The sequence below is a fragment of the Peromyscus leucopus genome, chromosome 11, assembly GCF_004664715.2.
Source record: "Peromyscus leucopus breed LL Stock chromosome 11, UCI_PerLeu_2.1, whole genome shotgun sequence".
Taxonomy (NCBI): Eukaryota; Metazoa; Chordata; class Mammalia; order Rodentia; family Cricetidae; genus Peromyscus; species Peromyscus leucopus.
In genome coordinates, this window is record NC_051072.1 from 49,245,081 (window position 1) to 49,265,215 (window position 20,135).

At 47.0% G+C, this 20,135-nt stretch overlaps 1 protein-coding gene across 2 annotated transcripts in view; it reads left to right on the forward strand.

The window, feature by feature from the left end:
- Positions 1-15,746, forward strand: part of Ptcd2 (pentatricopeptide repeat domain 2) — a 29,842-nt gene extending 14,096 nt beyond the window's left edge. Inside the window, exons 3-6 of one of the 2 annotated variants that reach the window (XM_028871715.1) lie at positions 673-786; positions 4,940-5,014; positions 11,420-11,533; positions 14,948-15,746. In XM_028871715.1, coding sequence (XP_028727548.1) covers positions 673-786; positions 4,940-5,014; positions 11,420-11,533; positions 14,948-15,178 — 534 coding nt within the window. In that variant the 3' untranslated portion in view covers positions 15,179-15,746. The remainder of the gene's footprint in view (positions 1-672; positions 787-4,939; positions 5,015-11,419; positions 11,534-14,947) is intronic. The other variant, XM_028871714.2, reaches the window with a different exon arrangement.
- The last annotated feature ends 4,389 nt before the right edge of the window (positions 15,747-20,135 follow it).

Below are 20,135 nucleotides of genomic sequence, written 5' to 3' on the forward strand. Positions count from 1 at the left end.
CAGTCGGCTGACCCCATTGTGGGGCTTATGCCTAGAAACTAGCCTGCTGGCATACACGGAGGCCTATATGTTTACAAGTGAAAACTGGCCTACAATGGAAATAGACAAGCTGAAAAATAAAATTAATTTAGAGTTGAGCTGCTGCCATATAAATAGCCTAGTCTGTTTGCAAATGGTTTCTGTATAGCTTAATTTTTTTTTATTTTTAAGATTATAATATGATATCATTTCTTCTTCCTTTTTCTCCCCCTAACCCTCTCATATAACCCTCCTTGCTCCCTTTCAAATCTATGGCTTTTTTCTATCCATGGCTGTTACATGCATGTATGTGTATGTGTATACAGATCTATTCCTCACCATAACCTTCTCAGTCTGTATGTTACTTGTATGCGTGTTCTCAGGCTGACCGTTTGGTATTGGCTAACCAGTTGGTCTAGTCTATTTCCCCCACTCTCAGCATTCCCTAGTTACTTAGAGTTTCTTGTGTAGGGTTGAAGCCTGTGCTCTTTCCCCAGTCCACAGTGTCACGACTGTCGAGCTTAGGTTTTCAAGTGACTTCAGGCAGGCTCCGGGAAATTCTTACGGAAGGAAACCGGAGATACTAAGTTCTGTTCGTCGTTGGTTACACTCGAAGGTTGATGACATTGACTGAGCAATCCCATCTCTTCACAGAACAGCCCGGAATCTTTTAAAATTTGTACAACCTTAAGAGAAGAAGCCCTAATTAAGGGAGATGTCGTCTCCAGAAGAGCGTGCTGTTTTGCAGTGGCATTAGCTCTGAATCAGGTAAGGCCTTGGGGCGGAGGAGACATGAGTGAATTGGGAGTGGGTAGGACATTACTGGTTCCGCTGTTGCTGTTTTTCGTTTATTTTTTCCCCTCTGAGCTATATTGTTAAGAAGCCCCACAGTGAAAGCAATGCCTTTGTTACCACAGCTATTTGCAGCTAAGTCTGCGCCTGCAAAGAACGTTTTCACGGGTAGCTGAAGACCCAGCCTGCATTTCTGTGTGGAGTAGGTAGGCCAAGACCCAGCCTGCATTTCTGTGTGGAGTAGGTAGGCCAAGACCCAGCCTGCATTTCTGTGTGGAGTAGGGAGGCCAAGATCTTGTGGAGAGTCGAAGAAGGAAGCTGTGGTCTGAGAGAAATGTCCTTGTTATAGGAAAGATGGCACGTGCGTCCTGTGTAGCATTCTCAGAGAGCATCTTAGATTAGTGAGGACTCCTGGGTCAGTCCTTGCAGTTAGACCCATCTACTATTAGTTATTGAAGCCTTACCATTCCCTTCCTTCCTCATCCCCTTAATGACAAATGAAGTCGACCAAGCCAAGAAAAACAGGCGAAATCCTTGAGGTTGATCTCAGCGAAGGACATAGTGCTGGAATACCTGCTGTCTTAGAGAGCCCCACCTCCAAGATTCCCTCTAGGAAGGCCCAAAATATATGAAATACTTTACTCATTGGCTATGTGGTAAATGAAAGTCTCATGATAGAAAATTCTAATCAAGATAGGTTATTACCCAGCTAGCAAAACAGGGCTGGGGAGCTCTTCCTTAAACTAATTAGACTAGGTACTTAGAACTGAAGGATGATCTTTTCCTTAGTGCTGAGGAAGGCACTCCCACCAGGCACCAACTGCGTATGATCACCTCTGGCTTACCTGCTTTCCTGTCTGCCCAGGAAGGTGTTTCCTGTCTTCCTCCTCTGCCAGGGGCTGAGTGACACGGATGAAGTCTCGTCTGAGACGCACGTCCCCAGTCTTTTTGTAGCTCTTGTGGTTTTGCTCTTATGAAATACAAGTCACGCCATCAGGACTCAGATAAGCCCTCCTGTCGTCTTCGAGACTCTCTGCTGAGCCTTGTGCAGGACTCTCCTTGGTCGAGTGATCACTAGCCTGACCTCAGCCTTGTCCAATAGCATCACTGCCTTTGTTCTGTTGTCTGTTCATGTTTATCACCTTTGCATTGTGTACTAATCCCTTTTTAGTCATTTTATTTGAAGTCTTTCTGAATTGCTTTGGTTTAGGTGTATCTCTTCTATGTTGCAGAACCTCAACTTGCCTTTATTATGTGACACTAGTCTTTCTTTATCTGTTCATATGACATGAATGCTCTTAGTGTTAGCATTCAGACCCACCCCTTGGTACCTGGATAGTATGCAGGCAATACCTTGGCCTGCTCAGAGTCCTGACAGCTGTGGGAGTCCGCCAGAGTCCAGCTCCTACCTGCTCCCACCTTTTGAAGGGTCCTTGGGTGGAAGAGAGAGGAATGAGGAAATACTAGGTAGAAAAACAATAAGAAAGACAGAGACACAGGATAGCTTCGGGAGGGCCTTGGGTCAATACCCAGACACCCAGAGCTTTATTCAAAAGGACTTTTTATAATATGCCAAGGGGAGAGGCAAAAGACCACCTTGCAAGGTCAAAGCACACCTGTACAGCCAAGTGTAGACCCTTCCAAACATTTGGTAACCACGCCCATGGCCAAATCATCCCATTATGCAGCCCTACTGGGTAAAGCAAGCCCAGAGTCTCTGACTGTGAGTTCTCACTAGGAAGCCTCTGTGGGCCACCACAGACAACATCATGTGCTCATTGCTAAGCAGTCTCTCTGCGCATGCGCCAAGTCTCCTTATAAAAGGTGGGGCCCCGCCCTCCCTATCTCTTCTTTTTTTTTTCTCTCCTTCTCTGAGCCCCCCACCCTCCCACTCTCTTTCTCTCTCTTTCCTTCTCTTTCTCTCTCTTCCCATGAGGCAGCCCTGCACTCCCTTTTCCTCTCCCTTCTCTCTTCCCTCTTCACCACTAATAAAACTCTCCACATGAGTGTGGCCTTCATGGTGTGTCTCTGTCTCTTACCCACTATGGGGCACCTTGCTGCAAACCCACCACGGTTTCTCTCCCACCATTTTACACTCTCAGGTGGAATTTTATTTGGTGCTTTGTATTCTTGCAACTTAAAATACGGCAATTTCTACTACTGCTGTGCTGACTACTTTTGAAGTGAAGTTGGCCAGTTTATGAATGGAGCAGGATAGTGGCTTGTGCTGTTGTCAGAAGGGGGAGCGCACTGTTTTCCTGCAGGTGGTTTGCTCTGTTTGTAGACACTGGGTGTCAGCCCAAGAGGCAAACCGAACAAAGAGTTGGGGGGTTCTCTTCTTGTGTCCCCTGTAATTCCTTATTAACTGCTCAGCCTCACTAACTCCGGAGTCCTGAGAAACTTTGTACTGGGGATTAATCTTTTATTGTGAACGTTGGAGAATCGGATGGAGGCTGCTCTGAATGTGACTTAGCCCAGCCTCAGCTAGCCAGGGTCCCTGTCCCAGGTCGTTCCTGTCCATGTGTCCTCTCTACTGGTTACTTCAAAACCATGTTGTTACTTAGTTCCCTCAGTCTAATTCCTTTGACAGGAGCTACTAATAGTGAAGTGAATGTGTTTTCTCTTTCTTGCTCCTTCTTCATCCCCATCATGGAATTGTAGTTGATCTGCTGCCTCTTGTATTGTTTGCTTTTCTCTTAAATATACCCAGTCTGTCAGCTTTAAATAGGAAATAAAGGAGAGGAAATGGACCCTATATTTTGAATTTCTCGCACCCCTATTTTCCTTTTGTGCAGTATCATTCTCCCTCCCCAGGTGCATGGCCTTCACACTGCTCTGTGACCAAATTCTGCAGCGTTGTGGTCCTTGACGCTCGGTGGTCTCTCGTCATCGCCACAGCTGCTGTTCTGTGTTCTCCCTTTTGCCTGTGATGGGCCTTCTGAGGAGTTCTCCCAACAAACACATTACCTGAGCTCTTGATGTTTAAGTTATTTATTTGTACTGATCCTCCTGAGTTAGCACTTGCTTTTCTTGAGGGTTTATTGTTTGTTTTTGAACTATGGCCTTTTGTTCTCCTCACTGCTGTGGAGAACTCCGCCTGACTTCGTTTCTGTGGCTGATTGATGTGCTCTTCATCTTTCTTATTTTTATCCTCTGTATCCATGAACACATTTGTCATACTCGAGTTTCCTTTACTAATTATTTTCACAGTTTTGTTTTATTGTGTCCCTTTCCTCTTATTTAAAAAAAACAAAAACAAAAAACCCTCTGTTTACACAGTTCTTATACTGATTCTCTTTTGATTACTCATCCCTCAAAAATATATATTTCTTTTTGAACACCATTGGCAGTAAATTCATGTCAGAGAGACAGAAACACCAAAGCCCTCGTCTAGATGGGCAGGCTTTCCTTTGTGTAACAACTCCATATTGTAACCGGCAGTCCTGTATACATATGCCCACACTTATTTCTCCCTGATCTGTGGCAACAGGATTTCAGGATGCAGCCTCTTCTCTGCTGCTACCAAAGAGACCCACTGCCTCCCGCAGATACAGCCTTGCCATGGCTGTCCTCACCACTCACCTCCCCAGGGACCCCCAGTTTGCCCATTACCTCAACTCCAATCGCTGCAGGCCTACATTTAGGTCATGGGCTCTAGGTTGTGCTGGTGGGGAACCTCCTAGAACCTAGAATGTGGAGGCCCTTTCTCTACCGTGTAGGACCTCTGCCTGTTTCCTCCTCCGCCTTCTGAGCTCCCTCTCCAGGGATTCTGACAGTGTACCCGCGTCTTCTCTGGTTGAGGCTTCACTGATTATGCCAGTGATGAGTTTGCTTTCTGTCTCTCACTGTCATTTTCCTCAGAGCTGTTCCAGTAGGAGAAGGAAAAACGCCAGCTTAATGCCTCCATCTTAAAAACTTAGACGCAGAGAGATTGCTAAAACATAGACTGTGCCACTGGGTAAAGCCCTTATGTAATGCTTGTTTAATTTTGATTATTTAAAAAGTCCTATTGTTGATTTAAAACTCTGAGGCCCCATGCATGGGAACATCCTGCTTTCTCTAAGTGTTATGTAGGAGAATGGAGTGATGGCTGCATGCTTTGGAGTATGACTTTTGTTTTTCCTTCCAGAACCAGGTGGAAAAAGCCATGTCCATTTTTTCTCAAATCATGAATCCAGAGAGTATAACCTGTACTAACTTAAATGTAAGTGATTTCCTTGTAGTTTCAAGTGAGTTGAAATGCGCTAAAATGCCTGCTGTTTTTGTCTTTGTGCGGTGATCTGATTGTTCAACGTTGTCATTTAGTTAAAGAATAGTCACTTACCAAACTCCTCTCTGGGAAGAGCCACCCTATGAGAGAAGTCATCCCCACAGAGCTTCTGGGAGATTGTGATGGTGGGGCTGTGGTCTGCTCAGGGGTACGGCAGGGTGCCCACTGCATGTTTGAGGTACAGGTGAGAAGGCTGTAGGTCTAAGGAAAGGGGGTGGTTGTATTAGCCAGACTCTTCCCTGGCCCTGGGTGAGGCCTGCATGCTAACTGCATCCATCTGTGGTAGCTAACTTGTGATGTGCATGTGACTGGTAGGCCACTATACATGCTGTCTTAGTTAGGGTCTCTATTGCTGTGAAGAGACACCATGATCACGGCAACTCTCATATGGAAAACATTTCATTAAGGCTCGCTTACAGTTTCAGAGGTTCAGTCCATTATCATCATGGCAGGGAGCATGGCAGCGTGCAGGCAGACATGGTGCTGGAGTAGCCGAGAGTGCTACATCTTGCAACAGGAAGTCGACTGACAGTCACACTGAGGGAAGCTTGAGCAAAAGAGACCTCAGAGCCCGCCCAACAGTGACACACTTCCTCCAACAAGGCTACTCCTCCGAATAGTGCCACGCCCTTTGGGGGCCATTTTCTTTCAAACCACCACACTTGCTGTGCAGTCGGTAGGCTCTGAGGAGACAGCATCTATTTGCATTCCTGTTATTTTGTCAATCTGCCAAGGGACATCTACCTGTTGGCTTATCTGGGCTTCTGTGCCACCTCTGTGGGGCCTTGTTGTGGGTCTGCAAGGGGCTATGCTCATTCAGCCGAGACATGTGAAATAGTCCCACTGAAAACAAGCGTTCTCCCAGAGCCCTGGGTGGGCCTCAGCACTGAAGGTCACAGCAACCCTGTCCACCACTCCCAGTTTTTGAGCAGTGAGTCGACCAAGGAAACAAAGACTGTTCCGTCATTAAAGAAGCACGTCCTCCACTCGGCCAGCCCCATCTGAGCCCTTGCCTAGGAACCGAGTGTGTTTGTGCTGTGGGGAGTGGTGAAGGACAAGCTCTCAGGTTTTTTTTGTATTCATGTATGCATATGAGTGTTTTGGCTGTATGTATATGTGTGCATGCCCAGTGCCTATGGAGGTCAGAAGAGGAGGACATCAGATCCCCTAGAACTGGAGTTGTGGGTGGTTGTGAGCTACCCTGTGAGTACTAGGAAGAAACCTGGATCCTGTGCAAGAACCACAAGTGCTGTGAACCACTGAGCCATCTCTGGAGCCCTTCAGATTCCCACCTCTCAATGTCTTCTAAAATGATCCAGGGGTTACGCTGAAGAACTCTTTTTGGACTGGAAATGTGTCAGCAGCAGTGTGGCGTGAACTAGGTCACAACCGTGCCGTGGGTGTCCTGAGATGGGACTGAAGGAAGGACAGAGCTGGGCTCAGAGCCACTAAGGAGAGGGAAGGAGACCTGATGGGTTTGGACCGAGGCTTTCCCGCTGGCTTCTTTCTGTGGTTGCTTCCCAGCTGGGATGCTGTGATGGAGGCTGTGGGCCCTTTGGGACTGTGGCCTCCGTAGTAGGAGAGTCTGTAGGGGGTGTACTTTGAAGGTGCTTTCTGCTCTGGTTCCAGCCTGAGCTCACCCAGACCCAGCCAGATGGAAGAGCTTCTGTCCCAGCCTCTGCAGCCAGCCAGGCCTGGTCCACCTCCAGGCCCTCCTCCCTTAATTTGTTTCTGTGGGATGACCTTCTGGAGGACAGGGCTGTGGGGCACGGGTCAGCTGGGGGGCGGCGTTCTGGAGGACAAGGCTGTGGGGTCGGAGGGACGCAGGTGAAAGGACAATGCTTTCCCACAGATCCCTTTTTTGTTTTGTTTTTTCGAGACAGGGTTTCTCTGTGTAGTTTTGGTGCCTGTCCTGGATCTCGCTTTGTTGACCAGGCTGGCCTCGAACTTACAGAGATCCACCTGGCTCTGCTGGGATTAAAGGTGTGCGCCACCCCGCCCAGCTAACAGATTGATTTTGGTGAGGCTTTCCATGAAAACAATACACTGCTGACTATCGCCACCTCCTACTAGCTCCGAGTCCTTGGGTCCAATCCACGGGATTCTTTAGGCTTTGTGTCTGACCTCAGTTTTCTAAGCATACCTTGAAAACTTACCTAGCTTACCTGTGGGCACCAGTACAGGGTGGCATCTGAGGGTGATTCCGAAAGTTATTACCTGTAAGTATCACTGTGTTTCCTCAGAAGCTTGGAGCTCTGCTTAGATCCTACTCTAGGACCTGTTACAGAAAGATTCCTGTTATTAACTTACCTCATGTCAAACAGTCACTGCTGTTTTTGAACACTGACTGCTTCCTGCCCCGGGCTAACTGCTTCATATCCATTCTTCCTTTCAATCGTCACAACAAAAGGGCAGCTACTACCTTCGTCGTCCTCTTGCTTCCCATTAGATCTGGACAACTCTTGTGTCCAGGTGCAAAACTGCCTCCTAGAGAGTGGCTTCAGATGTGCTCGTTTCCTGGAGGGATGGGAGAGTTGCTGGGACTAGGAGTGAATCTCCCGCCAGTGGCTGTGGTATTAGGAAGGAGAACTAGGCATGAGCATGTGGGGAGAGATGGAGTACGTGAGTTACTGTGGCTTTCCCTGGAGATGATGGTACTGGTGGGAGGCTGAAGAGGCTTCGATAGGCAGATTTTCATTTGATTTTAGCTAAGGCACCAGGCTAGATGCTTCGTGATTTGTTGGTTTTGTAGAGTCCTGTTGGGACGTATTACTCTGTGATGCAGATGTGGAAAGGGATAATCCAGGGCAAATAAATTGCCAAGGTCTCACAGTTCAGTGGACAACAGGGTTTTAACATAGATGGCACACTACAAAGCCTCCCACCTCTCCAGGGAGATGAGACGCATGAAGATAGGAAGGGAGACTGTGCCTGCCATCCAGACCTGGGACTCTCTACTCCTGAACAGTCCCAGGAAGATCACAGGCCGGACAAGCACAGCCCGCTCACTGCCAGTGCAGGGGACCCATTCTCTGGGTTTAGAGTTCTCCTCATACCTGTCTCTCATAGTTGGTACAGAAATTCTTTTTCCAAAGGAGAAGATGTTTTGGTGGGGATGTGCCTTGAGCCTGTTGAGGGGCGGGAGAAGTGTATCCACGCCCTGTGGCTGGGGCCTGGGGCTCAGGCACTCACTGCAAGGCGGCTTCTGTTCTCTGATGTGGGAGGACAGCCAGCCAGCACACGGGTAGGATCAGCGTGGTGTGGTTAAGGACCACACGTAAGGAACCTTGAATTAATGCTAAATTTGATTCTCTTTGTGAATGTGGTCAAGGAATTACCCACTATTGGGAAACTTTAATAAAACAGTCTTATTCTTTAAAAATTCCCACTTGGGAAACTTCCTGATGTCCAATCTAAACCCCTCTGTTGCATTATAAACCTGTTTCTTCGTCCTCTGGGATGACAAGAAAGAGACAGTGCATTCATTGAGGAGGCTTTCACATCCGGGTCTTCTGCTAGCCTATGCTCTTTAAATGACATAATAGGCTTCAGCTTTTTCAAGGTGGTCATCTACTTGGAATCCTTAACAAATTGTTAACCTAACAAGTGGCCTGACAGAGTCTGTTGAGTCAATATTAGTAAAAGTAGATGAAAGTTTTCTTTTTCTTGGTCTATTTTAAAAATCGATGTCTTACATTAAACTCTTTTGCTACTGTGCATTAGAATTTGAACTGACCTAATCCTCCCCCAACTTAATTTTCTTTTTATCTGAGTTGCTTCTGCTGCCTGTATGACCCAGGGGAATCGGTTTCTTATTTTCCCAGCTAACACTTGTCACATCCTGCATTCATTTAGTCTGTGACCTCATTAAGACACATGCATGCTGGCTCCAGCCCGTCAGCCTCAAAAGAACCACAAGCTCTCTTTGGCAGTCTTAGTCAGCATCACAGAGTGAGTTTCCACTCCCAGAGGACAGTGCGGGGCCACTTGGTGATCGCATTTGGATTCTTACCATTTCTCTAGGAATCTGGCGACCTTTAGAGACTCATGTGGAACAGAATTCACCTCACAGAGGTGTTTGAGGTGTGGACAGTGGTTAGTGTGCCCACTGCTCTCATGTGTTTGTGAAGACTGATGAGTGTCTAACTGCTCTCAAGTTCTAGCTCAGGCTGAGAAGTGTTTCATTCTGTTCTTCAGGACCAAAGATAACCTCTTCTCTGATGAGCTGCTTGCCCTCAGATTTTGTTTGTCTCTCAGGAGTCCATCTGTTGGAGGCTTGGCCCTTAGCGTGTTGAGAATGAGGCAGGAGACCTTTAAGAGACAGTGTCTCCATGAGGCTCCATTCTTATGGGAGGAGCGATTGGCAATTAATGGTGTCTGGAGGATGCAGTCTTTTTTTTTTTTTTTCAGGAGTGTAGCTACTGTGAACTACCTGTGATCTAGTTAATAACCCATGCATGTGCAACCCTAATTAAACTTGGGGGTATTTTTTAAAAGGACACGAAAGTAGGAGGGCACGTTGGGAAGATGAAGAATTCCAGAGAGGGTGGCATGGGGAGAAGAGAAGGAAATGGAAGGCTGGGTGTGGTCAGAATTCATTATATACATGTAGGAAATTGTTTTAAAAATACATTTTTGAAGTTGGAAGAAAAAAGGAGGTACTTAGAGGGTGGTCCTACTAAGTCACTGGGGGTGTGCTCTCAGGAGGGACGATGGCCATTGTAAGAATGTTCTAGAAGCCTAGCCAGGCCCCACCATCTGCTCTCCCGTTTCCTCTTTGAGATACGATCCCCGCTTCCACATCTGCCATGGTATGACTCAGGTGAGCGCCTTCCGTGGCTGAGCTCAGGTCGGCTCTGCGGCCTGCACCTCCAGAACTGTGAGTTAGTGATCTTCTTCCCTTCCTGGATAGCCTGTATCGGTTTTGTTATGACAGTAAAAATCCCAGTACTCCAGCAAACAGACGTCACAAAAGGGGTGGGTGGCCCCATACAGCCAGCTCTGTGTGGAGAGGAAACACTGCCTTTCGTAGGGGTCCGGCTGTAAAAGTGTTTATCCTTTTTGGCTCAATCCCTTTTTTTTCAAGTTTAAAAAATTACTGGGTTTTTCATTTTAATGTATATACATCAATCAGTATAAACAATATATATGGCATGGCTAATTGCTATACATTTATTCAATATGCAGTCTTAGTCCAATTATTTCTAGTGTTAAGCAAAATTATTTAGTAACTAGCAAAGGAAAAATCTAATTTTGGGGAAAATACATTTTGAAGGTAACACATCAAATCATAAACAGTGATTAACAGTGGTTGGTGAATTCTCAGTTATTCTCATTTGTTCTAAACTTTTTCTCTGTGTCTCAAATTGTCCTGTGAGTACTGATGATGAGAGGTGAAGTGAGCCTTGCTCTTCCGGGTACCACATGTGCCAGGCTGTTGGGAAGCCCTCAGCAGGGCCGTTGTGAAAGCTTGGGTTGGCACCCAGTGTGGAAGGGTCTTCAATGGGTGCTGTGCAGATAGCGAGGCTCCACTGAGACCTGGGCCAGCTTCCACTCCGCCTGGCTCAGCCTGTGTGCTGCAGGTAACTGACAGGTGAAAGGTGCTGTCTTCCTCCAGCCAGACTTAGGGGACAGCTTGATTGTCACGGCCCTTAATTATGGAGGAAAGAGGGTGGAGAGAATGAATGTTTTTGTTGTGTACCTGCTGTGTGCTGGTGTTTCTCTTAATGTTCACAGTAACACAAAACGGGGCCTGGAGGCCATTTTTCCACTGACAGATGAGGAAGTTAAAAGCAGTGTTTGCATGTGGGAGTCACATAGCTAGTGATTGCCAGGGGTAAGATTTCAGCCAGGCACCGTGTGAGTGAGTGAGTGAGTGAGTGAGTGAGTGAGTGAGTGAGTGAGTGTGTGTGTGTGTGTGGTGTGGTATGTGTGTGTGTGTGTGTGGTGTGGTATGTGTGTGTGTGTGTGTGGTGTGTGTGTGTGTGTGTGTGTGTGTGTGTGTGTGTGTGTGTGTAAACGTGTGCAGAGGTCAGAGCATAACTGTGAGGTTGTTTCTCATTCTTTTTGTGGAATTCAGGAATCAGACTCAGGCTTGTGTGGTAATTCAGGCTTGTGTGGTAAACGCCTCTGCTCTCTGAGGCACCTCACTGGCCTCAGCCTCCACAATGCCATCAGCTATAGGAGAGTACACCTTTGCTAGTGAGCAGACATGCAAAGCACTTAAAAGACAAACAAAAAACGGACCTGAGCGAATGAATCAGGAAATAATATTAATAAGTGGGTGTCTGCCAGTGCACATTGAAAAGCCAGCTCAGTCTTGTCTGTTCTTTTATCCAGATTTTAATCCATGTCCGGTCAAATATGTTGGAAAACGTGATAAAGATCTTACAGGACACTGTTGACAGGAATGTATCGGTATTTGTGAAAAGACACGTGATCTCAGAGGATGTGGTAAGTGTGCCAGTGCTGCAGGTGGTACCAAGTGCAAGGGTGCCCTTCAGATGCTCACCTGGCGCAGTAGCCCTGAGACGGCCCCTTCAGCAGGAGGTCAGGCCCAGCAGTGTCTCCCGCGGTTTCAGGACGCACATGCTCAGTGCGAAGACTGTTTCCTCCTGGTGTAGTATGACTCCTGGGATTCTCAGGGAACGGCTCCTTCGTGTTCTTTCCTCAGCACTATTCCTCTTTTCTCTCAAGCATCCAGTACCTTCTCTGTGCTCCTCACTCTCAGCTAACCCTTGCTTCCTATTTGGGGAAGAAATAACAAGCCGAAGAGAGTGACTAGTCCATGATCAGCCGCTGGCTGTGGTTGCTGTATGCCCATGGTGACTGTACATCCCTCTCTCCAGCATCTCCATTGTCCGTCCTCCTTTCCCTGCTCCTGGACACGTTCTGTCTCTCCTTCCTTGTGAATCAGCCCTATCGACATTACTCTGTATGTTATCTGTCCTACAAATGAGAAGACACATGCTGGGTTTAGCTAGGAAAGCTGGACCTTACAAATGCCAGTTCTTCCAAAGTTAGCGTGATAAGGCAATGCCCTCAGTAAATAGACCACTATACTTTTCCTGTGGCTTAACTTAAAACAAACAAGAAGACTAGCTTGTTTAAAGGAAGGAATGGCTTGAGGATACAGCTCAGCCGTTCTCTTCCCCAGCTCTCAGAGTCCACTTACTTACTTCTCACAGGGTCCTGGGGACCAGTGAGCACTGGAGATCGCCTCTCTCTACCTCCCAACTTCTGGATGAAAAGCCCCCCTTTTTGGATCATCTTGGCTTTTTACATGGGTGCTGGAGATCAAATTTGAAGTCTTTATTTTTGCAAAGCAGACTCATACTTAACAAAGCTATCTCCTCCTGCTTCCACATAAAACCTCTCCTCACGTTTATCTGTTTTTATATTTCTTTATTTTGTGTATGGTTATGGTGTGTGTGTGCCTGTGTGTGTCTGAACACACATGTGCCACAGTACATGTGGAAGTCAGAAGACTTTTTCCAAAGTTGGTTCTTGCCTTCCACCATGTAATTTTGGATCCGGGTTCTCAGGCTTGGTGGCAAGCACCCCTACTTGGTGGCAAGCACCCCTACATGTTGAGCCACCTTGCCAGCCCTAAAATTGTGATTTTGTGTGACTGAAACATTATAGCAAAATAAAAAGGTGAATAATCTTGAAGAAAACACTTTCAATTTTTAATCATATAACAAAGAGCTGGGCAACCCTAATACAGAGAGTTCTTTTTGAAAATTACGAGAAAAGAACCAAGAGCCAGTGCTGAGGAGAGATGGAGTTCACTTAGGACTCTGAACACCTTTAAACCTTTGGGAACCTCTCGGCCTAACAGTGCATTCCTCAGAGTCCCAACCATTAAGTGAGATACATGGCCAGATACCTTTGTATATTTACATTTCAATTAATGTAGAAAACCCAAAATGTCACCAAAACAGGTATGAAAAAGTGGCTAAGGAGGAGAAGTAGGATTCCCCCGAGTGTGCTTTGTACTTTTGGCTTTGCAACAATAGTAAACGCTTCCTAAACACTAAAATTAAATTAAATATAAATGAAGGAGAAAACAGCAGTTCCTAAAAATTGAAAACAGTGAAGCGAATGAGCTCCCATGCCTCACTGAGGACATGAGCACACAGCAGAAGTTACTGCTGATCATTTGAAATGTAGCCACTATTAAAAGCTTTATCTATTACTTATGTGTACCTGTGTGTGCCTCTGAGTTTATCTGCATCATGTGTCCAGATGCCTGCGGAGGCCGGAGGGCATCAGGTCTCCTAGAAAGGGAGTGACAGGAGGAGGTTTTAAGCTACCTGATGTGGGTGCTAGAAACTGAACCTAGCTCCTCTACAAGAGCAGTAAGCACCTATAACCACTGAGCCATCCCTCCAGGCCCCAAACTCTGTGCTTTGAAAATCCTGTACTTAATGTCATACCAATAGTTATTAAAAGTGTGTTGAGTCTGTCAACTGCTGTAGATAGAATACCACAGAGGAGTACAGGAGAGTGCTTTTGGTTTCTGGGGTGGTGTTATTGAAAGCAAGCACTCCAATATTGCCGTTTCTTCATTGATTTTTTAAAAACTGAGTTCACGGAGCACTATGGTGTGATCTCATCTGCATCCCGTGGCTGTTGGGAAGCTGATAAGGTTTCTGCAGTGACGGACCCACTGTGGCCAGTGCAGCTGGGTGAACGTCCCTCTTGCCTGTTCTGCTCCACTTCTGTGGGAAGCCTGTGCCCCCACATGAACGTGGGGTGCATCGTCCCACCTTGAACTTGAGTGCTGAGCGAGCCGATCTCACAGAACATGAAGCTGATTGTCTGCAGTTAAGTCAAGAGCCCGTGTCTGGAAGGAAGATGTACCGGTGTCAAACAGAGTTAGGATTTATTTATAAGATGCCCAGAGGATGTTGGGAAGCTTGACTTTCATTGGGATGTTAGTCTGAGTCCTCAGTTAGAATTGAACTAAGGAAAAGGTTGACTTTGTTCATTCACATGCTGAGTTTGAGCTGGCCCATTTTTGTAGGGTTAGTACCATGGACTTGTGACTAGTTTCTACATCTGGTCTTCTGCTCTGTATCTCAGGCCTGTCCAGCCAGTGGTCTCCTTGGCATGTCTACCTTGATGTTTCACCTCCAGAACAGAATTCTAGATCTCCCTGTCCTCCCCATCTCAGTCAGTGACAGTGTCCACCATCATGTTCCTAAGACCCAAGTTAGGAAGATGACATTGACCTTGTTCCCTTCAGCTCCTAGCCAGAGCGCCTCACCGTAACTGCAGTGTACCTCACACGCATCCACCTCTTCATCTTTCCTGTGTGTTTCCCAGTCTAAATCAACCTTTTTTTTCTCCTCTAGGCTATGATGGGGGTTCTGGAATTGTCTCCACATCCCCCCCCCCCCCCCCCCCCCCCCCCCCCGCCATTTCTCCTCTGTGCGGCCTGTTAAGTCTCGATCACACCATAGCCCCTGTCATCCCCTGGCTTTCAGGATCAATTCCAAGCATCTTTCCGGGGACTGTATGTGAAGTCTACATGATCTGGCCCACCCCCTGTTCTCACCCTTACCTTGTTGATTCTGTTGGCATTTGACCTCTCCCAGTTACGTTTCACTGTAAGGCGTGTGCTATTTGAGTTCCTTTTATAAAGAATACAGTCTTGTATAATATTAGTCCTGCGGCCCGCAGCAATACAGCTTTAGTTTTGAACTTTGTGTGTGACTCACAGAGGCTCTTACAGTCAGTCAGTTGTGTCTGTGTGCCCTGGTGTTTCTCTTTATGAGTATGCTGTCCATTTCTGAATGTCTGTTTTGCTTCTTAGAGAATAGGAAGACATCATTGTGATGTAATGATTACTCTTTTTTCCAGCTGGCCAAAGTGAGGGAAAAACTGAAGGACAACGCCATCCTCACAGCCAAGTTTGAGGAGGTCTATGCGAAGCTGCACATTAATGGCCAAGTCTCCGTTTACACATTGGACGCTATGCTCTGCCATGTCCCCCTGGACAAGAAATCCAACACAGTGCTATTAAGGAAGAAGATGAGGACGGTCAGCCGACGGACCTTACAACCGCTCAGCCAGACCCTGCTGACTGAGTAACTGTGTTTTCAACCTCCTGGGTCTGCAAGAGCTGCTTGGAGCCACCTGCTTCAGGTGAAATATTGGCTTCTCCAAGATGCCAGGAATTTCACTTGAGTGGCACTATGCCTGTGCCCGGTCTCCCTAAGTCCCGAGTCCCCTGAGTGGTGGCTTGCTGCTGATCAGAGAGACGTGAAGAGCTAGCTCAGGCAAGGAAAGCGTGGTTGCCACAGAAAGGCACCTGTGTCTGCTGCTCCAGAGTAAGGACCACAGCTGTGAACGCAGTCCAGCGCCAGAGTGGAACTCAGGAAGTACTGCAGAAGGAATTTCCCATGGCCTCCTCAACCTTGCCCGACCTTTCACAGGAGAGACACCTTGCGAGTGATGTCCTCACTGAATTCGAGAGAGCTGAAACCCTCTTCTACCATGTTGGGAATGGCCAAGGCCTTCTCTCATCTCCGCCATCATTTTTCCGTCTACAAAATAACATTGCCTGTGCGTGCTTGGATGATTTGACATTTTCATTCAAGGTTCAGTAGAGTTAATCTTTCTCCAAAACAAGAAATAAAAGGTACCTGCACAGACTTGAGATTGTGTTTGTCTCTTCTCAGCATGTAAACAAAACTAGAGTTTAGCTTTCAGAATTGGTAAGTATGCCAGATTTAAATGATTATTGTCTTCGTCATTGGCAAGCCATAGATAGTGCTGGTAAAAAACGTGGGATGCTCAGTTTCCCATTGAACATCATAAATACTCGGCCCTGCCTGTCACCGTGTGTGTGTGTGTGTGTGTGTGTGTGTGTGTGTGTGTGTGCGCGCGCGCGCGCGCGCGCGCACGCTGCACTTTCTCCGTGTGCATCGTTTCTGTTGCTTTGATTATTACCATTATTATCTCGACAGCAGGCTGTTTCTGGCACAGTCTGAAATGCAGCGTTGGATGAATTGTGCGTATGGGATCATTTACAAAAGGAAGCCAGGAGCCATCTCACTTGTTCGTGTTTCTGAAGGGTCCAGCCAGGTGTTGAAACGCAGCAGAGACCAAGGTTGCTTCAGCTTGCCCCTGAGGCAGTTTCCAGAATAAAGTCTGTTCCCTTCATTGCTCTTCTCAGGCAAGAATGGTCTTCAGAATCAGAAATTTTAGAGGCAGAGGAGTCTCCCGCACCTCCTGTCTCCCTCCTCTTTCAGGTTGAGGAAATGACTTGTACAAACTGGCAGAACTAATTAGGGTGGGACACGAGACGACTGGTCTGGTATCCTTCCCACAGTGCCTGCCATCTTATGTCTCTTCTGAGGCTAAACAGTCCCTCCTAAGATCTTTCCAGTTTGCTCATTTGGGAAGTGGGGCTAATAGCCAGCGTGCTGACTTAAAGTGAGTGTGACCTCACCGAGAGTGTAAAGCAGGCAGACTGGGCCTGGCGCCGAAGTGCTGTGCCACATCATCTCTTGTCACCACCTTAGCGGGTGGCAGAGTGGTCACATCCAGTTGAGGATTTATGTGTCCTGCTCTGGAGCCCATCTCACAGATGTCGAAAGGATTTCGCCTGTGTTCTATGAAGCCTTAGACAGCCTCATTTAAAAACAAAACCCGCTGGGCAGTGGTGGCGCACGCCTTTAATCCCAGCACTCGGGAGGCTGAGCCAGGCGGATCTCTGTGAGTTCAAGGCCAGCCTGGTCTACACAGCAAGATCTAGGACAGGCACCAAATCTACACAGAGAAAACTTGTCTCCAAAAAAAAAAAAAAATCAAAAGTTTCTGTCTTCATAGAAGATAATGGAGCCAGGCACTTGGGAAGCAGAGGCAGGCAGATCATTATGAGTTCAAGGCCATCCTGGTCTATAAAATGAGTTCCAGGCAACCAGGGCTGATACACAGAGAAACTATGTCTTAAAACAAACAAACAAAAAACCAAGAAAAAATGATGGCTTCCTGGCATCTGTGTGTGTGGTGTTTTATAAACAAACAACAGAGCTTTACAGTTCCTACCTACAGAGCCTTGAGGCTAGACCATGCTTCCTGACCCTCAACTTAACCTTGTGTCTTTTCTTGCTGAGCATTTAAAGGGCTGTAATGTCTTAAATAAATGTGGCGATGACTGTTAGGTCACAATCATTCATTAACAAAAAAAGAAGGAACAAACACAAACAGCTTTGTGAACAACAAATAACAACCCTTCCTAATCCCTGCTTCCCTGAGAGAAAGGCAGCCGGTGCTCTGCTAATGATAAACAGCTATCAGACCTGTTCTGACGTCTTAGTTACCAAGGTAACTAATGTGCAGTGTTACAGGTGGGCACTTCCTTAAAATGTATTAATTAAAAGTTTAAAAAAAAAAGGCAGGAATGTTTCTGAGCTCTAGCAGTGGTTCTCAACCTGTGGGGTCATGACCCCTTTGGGGTTGAATAACCCTTTCACAGTGGTCACATTAGATATCTTGTATATCAGATATTTACACCGTGATTCATAACAGCAGCAAAATTCCAGTTATGAAGTAGCAACGGAAATAATTTTATGGCTGGAGGGGGTCACCACAACATGAGGAACTGTATCTAAGGGCCGAGGCATAAGGAAGGTTGAGAATCACTGCTCTCTAGGTACTTGGGTGACGGGGAATTCAACAGAAGCAGGCCCACTTATGCCAGAGTTAATTAAAAGAAAGAAGTGACCACCATATAGCAAGGGTTACTGTTTGCCAGGTTCCAGCAGAGCAGCTTGGATACGTGTCTCATTGAATCCTCAGGAGAAGCCTCTGAGGTGGCTGCCCCTCTACACAGGAGATGCTGAAGCTTATATATTTGATACCAGTGAGTGGAAGACAGTGGCATCTAAAAGCAGGCAGTTGGGAAACATGTTTTTCATTACATGTCTCTACTGCCTGCACGTATGCACGTGTGTATGTGTGTGTCTGTGTCTGCGTGTCTGCGTGTCTGTGTGTATCTGGCTGACTTATTCATGTGTTCTTTTCTAACCCACAGCAGAAGAACTTGGAAGAGACAGCAGAGGGCGCCCCAAGTCTCTAGTTTGGGGGATTTTTTGTTTTGTTGTGGGGGTACCAGTTTTCAAAAATGTCTTCCACATCTGGAACTCAGAGAGAACAGAGATCCACGCTGCAAGAGACACAAGTAAGGTGTCCATGTGCCTTAGGAGGGATGCAGAATGCTGTTAGGAGTCTCACAAGTACCAAGCTTAAGAACTGTAATGCTTGTCTGCTGTGGAGAGGGCGTTTTTTAGAAGAGAGAAACCTTTGAGGTTGGTCCTTTGCAGAGAACACGGGTGCAAGCGTGTGAGAGCCTCCATACACACTTGAAAACATTAGATGATTCACTAGAACACTCTTGGACTATTCCATGTTTGGGGGAGGAAAACCATGCTATCCTGGAGTATTTAGCTCTGCCCAATTCAAAGAATTGTTCAGAGGTCACATTTCGATTCCATGAATGGAACTTAGGTACTGAGTCTTCATAGAGTGATGATTATAATGAGATTGGGATTCAGATGAAACATCCCTGCCAGAGACCAGAACACCAGGGAAGGAGCTCAAGGACTTTCTGAGAAATGAATGAGCGATTCTCAAAACCCTCCAGTGCACCGGAAGGAGGCTCTAAAGCTGAACGGGGGGGGGGGGGGGGGGGGGCGTTGGCTAATCTCCAAAGGAGCAGTCTCTGCATGAGAACAGCCTTAGGGCTATAAACATCCCAGGGAGAAAGCTATGGTGGGCATTTACTGGCATTCAGACCAATGGGAAAGGCTTCGCCATTTCCTTGAGCCTAGCCCAGGAAGGCTCTGCCATTTCCCCATGGGTGTGAGGCTTTGGTCGTCCACATGGCTGTGCCCATGTCAACAATACACATTCAGTCAGGACTTCACTCATTTAGGCTTCCTCTGTTGTCCACAGTCTCACATATATATTTCAAAAACCACGTTTGATGGCCACCTGCTCCAACTCCTATAGAAACCTGAAGTTAAACTAAATCTGAAGGCCACGATTATTTCTCTTTAAATATGATGTCAAGCAGGCTTCACATAGGCTTTTGTATTTAGGGGCTGAGGGAGGGAGGAAGGGAGGGAGGGAGGGAGAGAGAGAGAGAGAGAGAGAGAGAGAGAGAGAGAGAGAGAGAGAGAGAGAGAGAGAGATCTGTGTTTGGGGGCTGTGGGGTAGGAGGGGGCGGGTCTTTCTTTACAGTTCTGAACTCCGGGTCCTCCTGCCTTAGCCTGCCCGGTGCCAGGATTGTAGGTATGTGCCACCATGCTTGACTAAGATCTTTCTTGACAAAGGGACAAGTTAACATCAGTAACCTCACTGGGTGGATGGCATGGCCTGAATCATGTTATGAATGCTTGGCCCTCAGCTTGTAGCATGACTTTGAAGGCTGTGGAACCTGTAGGCGGTGTGGCCTATCTGGCAGACATAGGCCACTAGGGCCAGGCCCCTGAGGGTTAACCTGTCCCTGGTTCACATCTGTCCTCCCTACTCCCGGTCCCACTGACATGGAAAGATCAGAGCTGCCCGGCTGTGCCCTCCCCACTGTGATGGACTTAAATCTCTCCGAAACCACGATAAATCCTTCCTTCCTGAAGTTGCTCCTGCCAGACATTCTACCAGAGGAACAAGAAGAGAAACAGATCTACCCTGCGGGTCCCACGGCCTTTGCCAACTGCTCAGAACTGAAGAGTGAGCTCAGTGGGCCCTAGGTGCAGCCCAGTGATACAAAACTCTTATCCATATGGAGTACTCAGGTCTACATTTATCTGTCTGTTTTATTTATTTTTGAGGCAGCGTCTTGCTGTGTAGCCCATACTGGCTTGCAATTCACCATGCAGCCCGTGCAGGCCTCTAGCTCATGATACTCCTGCCTCAGCCTTTTAAAAGTCTTTTCCTCTCCAAGCATTTGAGGGTCTGAGTGTTATCCTGGGCCTTCAAGTTATCAGTTATCTAATTCCACTGAAATGCTCCTGTGCGGGATCTTTGTAGAGAGGTAGAA